At 50.8% G+C, this 7945-nt stretch overlaps 1 protein-coding gene across 21 annotated transcripts; it reads right to left on the reverse strand.

Annotated features, from left to right (window-relative positions):
* Positions 1 to 1001: 1001 nt before the first annotated feature.
* On the reverse strand, positions 1002 to 7430 carry LOC117833364 (bHLH transcription factor RHL1-like). 21 transcript variants are annotated; one of them, XR_004635422.2, is made up of 9 exons: positions 3864 to 5625; positions 3661 to 3753; positions 3470 to 3565; positions 3198 to 3356; positions 3008 to 3073; positions 1834 to 2490; positions 1618 to 1729; positions 1419 to 1475; positions 1002 to 1348 (listed from the first exon to the last, which is right to left on the reverse strand). XR_004635422.2 is itself a non-coding variant. In XM_072295461.1 (7 exons), exons 3-6 carry the CDS (start codon positions 3551 to 3553, stop codon positions 2470 to 2472), a joined length of 330 nt encoding a protein of 109 aa, XP_072151562.1. In that variant the 5' UTR covers positions 3554 to 3565; positions 3661 to 3753; positions 3864 to 5237; the 3' UTR covers positions 1002 to 2135; positions 2433 to 2469. The 21 variants fall into 21 exon arrangements, 3 of the variants coding, with proteins under 3 accessions (XP_072151562.1, XP_072151561.1, XP_072151560.1); XR_004635420.2 differs by having other exon boundaries at positions 1618 to 1744; XR_004635419.2 differs by having other exon boundaries at positions 1618 to 1732; positions 3864 to 5621.
* Positions 7431 to 7945: the final 515 nt, after the last annotated feature.

The raw sequence follows: 7945 nt of genomic DNA on the forward strand, positions 1-7945 counted from the left end.
CAAGGGCAGCGGTGGTGGCGGCTCTAGAGTAGATGGGGGCACAAGGCTAGACGCACGACAGGGGCGGCGAAGACAGCGACACTCACGACGGATCCTGGCAGTGATGGGAGAGGTAGGTCTTTCTGCTGCTGGTTGACCACGACGGCGCGGCGAATCAGAAGGATCAGCCACGCATCCTACAAGGGCACTGCCCCTGGTGGAGATCGATCTTCCCGGGAGCGGCGCGAGGGCAGCGGAAACTGAAGGCCTAGGGTTAAAACCTAGACTCGTGATACCATATATGATTGTGTATAATAGGTGGAATGTATTGCTTGAGCCCCTTGGACTGATTATATAAGAGTACATGGCTTGGAGGGCAAGTAGCCTCTCCTAGAGATAAAGAAAGGTTATCTCAAAATTACAATCAATCCTAAACTAACGATATCCGAAGTTGCCTAATATACTCTAACAGAACTGAGTATTAGACCTGGTTTGGTTCCATTTGCTTAAATTTAAGCAAGTGTCACATCAATATTTAGATACTAATTAGGAGTATTAAACGTAGACTATTTACAAAATCCATTATATAAGTGGAGGCTAAACGGCGAGACGAATCTATTAAGCCTAATTAGTCCATGATTTGACAATGTGTTGCTACAGTAAATATTTGCTAATGATGGATTAATTAGGCTTAATAGATTCGTCTCGCTGTTTAGCCTCCACTTATGTAATGAGTTTTGTAAATAGTCTACGTTTAATACTCCTAATTAATATCTAAACATTGATGTGACACTTGCTTAAAAATAAGCAAAGGAACCAAACGGCCCCTTAGTTACCTATTGTTACTATTGAAGTCAGGTATTAGTTTACTCTGATGAACTGTACTTCCTGAAAGATTGCTTGGCTTGGCTATTATAAATAAGTAAATGAAGTAGTAGCTGTGTGACCGCATAATTGAACACTGGAGCGTCCATTACGCCGCCCGTTGTACAAGGACTAGGAGTCTGGGTGGCACGCCAATCTTTCTAACCAATTATGTAAAAATTTTATTAAAATAATACTGTTAATACTTAACACAGCAAGCTAACGAAATCCAAAACGTGTACAAAGCATCTCAAATTACATGGCATATCTCTTTAGTGGCTACCTAGACGGTCTATACAAAAACAAGATGATCAGCTCAAAAAAATAAGGATGATCAACTATGAGTACATGACAAATGTGTTGCGGCTATTGGTCACTAGAATGTGCAACTTTCTGTATCCAACTCATGCTGCGAAGGGATCCAAATTGCAGGGTTTGGACTGGTTCTCCGAGTCAGGATCCGGATTCACAGAATCTGTTGGCTATACCAGATTGGCCTCACCTACTGAATGTTACATAACAAAAAAAAATCAAATTTATTACCACGAGGGCTGAATGTTTAATGAAACACTAACCTTTCAGGTTACTCATTATTCATACTATGTACACTCTTGACTTCCCAAAATAGTTCCCTTGAGTGCGATCAGCAGATCGAAAACAAACAACATTAGCTATGGTCATGATGTACATGGAAAAAATAAATACATACTGCATAATCGATATATGAATTACAGAAATTGTATTCATGTTTTTAATTTAACATCTGCACCGTACCTCATGCCCAATGCTACATCTTGAAATTTCTGTAAAGCAACCTTGATGCTGTGAAGCCCCGTGCATTGCTGATCAATTGATTCATATTTTTCCAAGTTCCTTTTTGTTCACGCTGCTGTGAAAAATACTATTTCAGAAGGTTAGGCCTCCTACTCTTGACTTTCTATTAAGATGCGTAACTTTTCATGCGGTAACAACCCCTCATGCGACAACTACCAGAATACACCGGAAATGAATGCAGGCGTCGATTCTGAACAGGTGAGCACCAAGCCAGACGCCATCATTTTCCAGGACAAGATTCCTGGATAACCAAGCGTTCGCTGCCAAAACTTTACATCACATCATTTGGAACTGATGGCAGATGGCTACACCTAACAAACCGAGAGTTAAAGTCAGCCAAGAAGTCACATTGGCAAGGACCTCACACGTACCAGCACAGAATCAGTCTGGTCCCGTTGTTCTGTGTGTAGCTCACCACCTTATGATGGCTCGGAAGATTCATGGTATCACATGATCACCTGCGGCAACCACCAACACGCACTTCAGATATGTCTGGTCACAGTTGTCACATAGCAAAACTGAACCGGTAGATTTCACTTTTTGTATGCACAAAAGAGAAACTTGATAGATCCAGATACAAACTTTCCAAACAGCAACTGTCTCCTGTCCCTGTGCACCCTGAGTCCCTGATGCAATACGGCCAAAAAAAAAAGAAGAAAAACAGAAGGGGAAAATTACACATCAACTGATGTGTAGCAGGTTCTTAGAAGCAGATTAGTAGATTAAGCTATGAACTGGAATTTGGTCAGACTAACTTCCTATCTTTGTACTCCATGGGGTATACTCGCGTCTTCAGCCGCTGAGTTTTGTCTCCTGCAGTTGTTTTATTCAACAGTTATTTTCAAAACAAAACGTAAACTGTCATATTCTTTGGTATGTTATTTAATCCATATTAAACATGCATCAATAACAACAGGGAGTTTGAATGGTGGTATTTTGTTGGAATGTAGCATTTAGTTCAACTCCAATGAAATACAACAAATATAAACATGCCCTAAACATCTATTTCTTTCAAGCTGCACCACATTGGATTGAACTAATGGCTAAACAGAAACATGTAATGAATATTGTTGGTCTGAACAGATCAAAAGTTAGATCCAGTATGTTTGTAGAACTAAAGACTTGAAACTATGTACTCCAGAAAGCACCTGGAATTCAATAGTTGCTTACTTCTATTGTCTTACTCTGTGGATTTTTCTTTTAACACGCAAGACAGTTGTGTGTCATTGTATTAAGAACATAGTATTAGCTCAATGACTAATTCTAATAACTTCAATTGTAGTTGCAATCTGAAAATTAATGGCAAGTTCAACAAAAACAAAAAATGTACCTTATTGGAATTAGGGACAAGGTCTTGCAGTTTTTTCATCATGTCTGAAATTTTTTCCCTGTGAAGCTGCAGCGAAATAAGAAATTGCATTTACAAATTTAAGCTACAGATAGCGAGCAAAACAAACAATTCAAAAATATTACATATCTTTTCAATTTGTCCTGAGGTGTGATTTCATTAAAGAACTCACCCGTTCAGCAATACTGTGAGGATCAGTTGCCTGTCCTCGAAGAGCCCTTACTCGTGGCTTCACACCGACACCATTTGCAGCTGAATTTGCTTGGTTTTGCACATCAGGAGGACGGCTAACAGGACACTCACTTTTATTTTCATTGACCCATGAAGGCATCTAAACATTGGCAAATAGGAACACCATGTCAGGTACAATCTGATAAAGGCAGCACAAAAGGAATACAGTGACTAAGGATAATGTTTATTTTTTCTAAGAATAAAGGCAAAAACCTTTTGAGGAATCTGTGCTCCTTGTGTTGTGGTGACTGTCATCTGGTTACGAGCAGTGAAAGTAGGGATAGGCACATTACACATTGGATTTTGCTCCTGCAGTGTGGAAGTTGAGTTACTGGTACAGTTCAAATGAATTGTAAGATGCAGTTGAGATACTGTTCTTTAGTGGCACTGTTTGAAAATGAAACCTGCTCATGAATCTTGAAACCACTGGCAACTACGCTTGTTTCCTGGACATTAGCAAACGAGGGAAGCCTGCAACTGATGAACTCTTTGCTATCCTGTATTACGAAAAGAACCCAAAATTAACTGAATGAGATAGGTAAGATAGCAGATGTATATGTATGTTTTTCCCTTTTAAAGAAAAAGCCATTTCTGTAGTGAGCATTACCTGTGGTGACGCCAAGGCGGCATTGTCAAATACATCAGCAACACGTTCCGAATCTTCAGGTTCACCTTCCCCGGCTTGCCACCGGCCGGCGACGAACCACGGTTCCCCTCAGGCTGAGCACCATGGCTGGCACCCTCGATCTTCCTGGTGCCAACCCCCAGCGGCGTCGGAAGGCAGCCGGATGCTCCCCTTGGTGGCCCGCTCCGACGACGGAGCGTTCAGGAGGAACTCCCACCTCCGGTTGCCGCCAGCTCAATCTTGAGGCGGCCGAAGTCCGCCTGAGACAGGTCCTTGACCTTGTACTCCCGGGCCGACGAGGTCTTCTCCACGGAGAGCGCCATGGCAGCGAGCTGGTGGAGGGAGAGCTCGCGGATTGGATCTGGAAGGGAATGGGAGGAGGGCCTCTCAGCGCCGGCCGGGAGCTTGGGACGGCACGGCGGCGGATCCGGCGCAGGGCTGGCTCCAAGCCTAGCCTCCCCCACGCGGGGCCGCGGGGGCTCGCGGGGAGGAAGCGGGGCGCCGGGTTCGACAACGGCGCCGGATCTGGGGCCTCGTGCCTGGCCGCCGGTTTTGAGAGAGAGGGAGGGAGAGGGGGGGAGGGGGAGCCCGCGAGGGGATAACGGTGGAGAGCAAACGCGAGAGCTACAACAAAGGATTGTTTGGCGTCTCTGATTGCAGCCTCTGAAGCTTGAGTGCTATAGTTGATTCTGGCGCTGACTTCTTCCAGTTGAGTGCTACGGTTGATTGTGGCGCTGACTTCTTCCAGGCAAATGAGGTTCTGGACGCCAATATCAAAAGCACCAAACTTATGCTCTGTTTGCTTTGCGCCAAAGACAAGTTGCAACCTTCTTAGCTGTGGCATCACTGCTGGACCAAACTGCAGACCCATCCCACTATCCAAACATCTGAGCTAGAAGACCTTGAGACATCTAAAGCAACCCTGATCGCAGATGATGCACCTTTCCGGGGTATCATGTGAGTCCAACTCGAGGAGGACTAGATTAGGCAATGCAGACCTTCAGCTTCAACCACACGGACTCTAATGTGCAAATGCGTCAGGCTATTGAGATAGGCAATCCTCTTCGGGAATTTTGAGATCAGGTAATGAGAAATGTTTAGCTCAAATATGTGTAGGTGGTTGCTGTTGGCCCAAATGATCTCCTTTTCATTTTCCACACCATCCCACTAAGGGGTTCTTTAGATATATATAGGCCAGCCATAACTTGGTGGCTAAGAAAGGGGTAAAATAAGGATAAAAGCTAATAGCTACTAGACTTAACTAACAATCTCCCCCTAAGTCTAGCAACGCTTTTACATAGAAAGAGAAACATAATTGGTGATAAGGTGCACGTAGGCACAAACCACCCACGGATACTAGTGCTCACAGGCACAACAAACACTACTAATATATTAATCTAACGACTTCTTCCTGAGCGTTGATGTGGTTGCCTTGATGCTCCCTTCCTCAACAAATTTGAGTGGAGCGTCCATATGCATGCACCAGGTCGCACAGCCTCTGCGAAGGAGCAAGACTCACCGTGATTGCGCATCAGGTGAAGCACGGCACTGGTCCCGTCCCGTCTCGGCACCCGTGGAAGCCCGGGGACTGGGGTAGGCATGCTCGGCCAAGAAGAGCCACGCACTCCCCCGGTTCCCTCAAAGTGAATGTAGTAGTTGTACGTCGAAGCCGAGCCACCGTCCACCATCTTGCCCCGCACCATCTCCTTGGTGCCGAGCTGTGCCACCTCCGCGTAGAGGACGTAGAGGTTGTTTTTCCCCTATCCACCTTGGCAAGGAGGCGGCGACGTCGATCCCAGATGCGAAGCACTCCGCTGTCGATCTCCACGTGCGACCCGTTCTCATCCAGCTGCCCGAGGCTGATGATCGAGTTCCTCAGCATGGGAATGTAGTACACACCGGTGAGGAGCCGGTGCACGCCAGTCTTGGTGACGAGGATGACGGAGCCGACGTCCTTGATCTCCACTGCCAAAGAGTCGCCGAACTTGACGGAGCCGCGCACGTTGACATCCAAGTCGGAGAAGTACTCCCTGTGCCCGGTCATGTCGTGTGTGGCACCACAGCCGTGGACCTTATCGTCGCTGGTACCGTCGCCGAGGGAGACGTGCACTCGTGGCTCGTCGAGGTGGAGGAGAGCCGTCGCGACTAGTGCCGCGGGAAGAAGCTCGATGGTCCCGTGAGCCAGGAACAGAGCCAGCTCCTCCTCCTCCTCCTCCACAGCCTGCGCAACGTGGGCCTGACCACACCTCGGCTGGTGGCACTCCCTAGCCCAGTGGCCAGTCTTGCCATAGTTGTAGCAGGTGTCGTCTCGAGCGGCCTCGCCCTCGCCGGCGGCACTGCCCTGGGCACCTCCTCGCGCCCCGCCCTCGGCGCCTCCTCGCGCCTTGGGCGCCTTCCGCTGCTTGCCGCGTTGCGGCCACCTGTCGATTCCCCCTCCTTCCGCTCCTTCTGGTGGGCGAGCCACATCTCCTCGGTGAGGTGGATCTGACCACCGAAGATGATCTCCCCACCAGAAGCAGGCTCGTCGCGGTCATCGAACGCCTTGAGTCGCCCCGTCAACTCCTCAATTGACAACGTCGAGAGCTCGAGCAACGTCTCAATGGAGATCGCGAGCTACGAGTACTTCCGAACGACGCGCGGGAACTTCACCACGGCTTTCTCCTCACTGATCTCGTCGTCGCCGTACTGCTCCAGCCGCTGCATCAGGCTGGAGAGGCGGATGGTGAAGTCGTCGACGTCCTCGCTCGGCTTGAAAGGCAGACGATCCCACTCCTGCGTGGTGGATTCGAGGATCTTACGCGGTGGAGCTTCTGCAGAGTGGACTTGCGGGCGTGGTCGCTGCCAACTCAGGCTGCAATGATAGCGTCCCAAGCAGCCTTGGCGGTCCTCTTGCTCGAGAGGTTCGCCGCCATCTCCATCGGAACCGCAGTGAGCAACGCCTCGAGCGCTTGCCGGTCCTCGTGCCCGTCGACATCGCCGTACCGGACCGCGTCCCACATGTCCCGCACCTGGAGCTTCACCTTCATGACCGAAGACCACTCCATGTAGTTGGTCTTCGTCAACATCGGCCACTGTGTACTGCCGAAGGACTCCCGGACGATAGTCTTCATGACCCTCAGGGGTCGGTGCCCGAAGTCGACGTTGGAGTCGAGGCCGGAGTCATGGACGGAGCTCCTCCTGCTCGGAGGACACCCGCCGTCTGCACCTCGACGCAAGTCCTGGACCCACCGGTGTACCCCCGCATCCTGCCGCCGATCCTCGTCCTCCGACTCGGAGCGGTCGCCGTGAACCCTAGCACCGATGCCCTGCTCCGCGCGCCTCAGCTCCATCTCATCACGACGCGCCATCTCACACGTCGCCTTCGCCTCCTCGCGTAGGTGGTCGGCCTCCAAACGCCGCTGAGTAGCGGCTGCTTGTGCCGCCTATGCCTCCTCCATCGCTAGGTAGACTGCCTCGGCTGCACGCGCCATCTCAACCTCCACTACCACCGCGTGTGCTGCCACTCCTCCTCCTCTCCGACCGCCACTCCTCCTCCTCCTCGCGCGCCCCAGCTGCACACCGTGCTCGGCGCCGCTCTGCTGCGGCCTCCTCCTCGGCCACAATGCGCTGCTCCTGCTCCCGGCATGCCGCACGCCGCGTCGCCGCGGCCTCCTCACGCCACTCCTCCTCGGCCGCCGCCCTGCAGCGTCGCGCACTACTCGTGGCCGAGTGGTGGGAGGAGGTACGGGAGCTGCCCGGGAGTACCGGCACCATGCCGCCCACCTGAGCCGCGACGTCCGCGGGGCCCGCGCCACCCACGCCCTGTGCATCGGTGCCGCTCGCACCACCCCTGACCGATGCTCTCCTGGAATGTCTGGAGCCCGCCATGCTCACCTGGAAAACTCAAGGAAGGGGTTAGGGAAGGGGCCTCGAACCTCCTGCTTGCCGTCGCCCGTGCGTGCTACCATGTTGCACGCTCCTCTGCGCACTGCTGATGTGCGCACCGCGCGGTCGGTCCCGAGACGACCGTCCGCTACTGCCGCTGGCCACCCCCCGGGCCGCTTGCAGCCGCCGAGCCTACAGCA

Source organism: Setaria viridis, chromosome 8 (assembly GCF_005286985.2).
Source record: "Setaria viridis chromosome 8, Setaria_viridis_v4.0, whole genome shotgun sequence".
Classification (NCBI taxonomy): domain Eukaryota; kingdom Viridiplantae; phylum Streptophyta; class Magnoliopsida; order Poales; family Poaceae; genus Setaria; species Setaria viridis.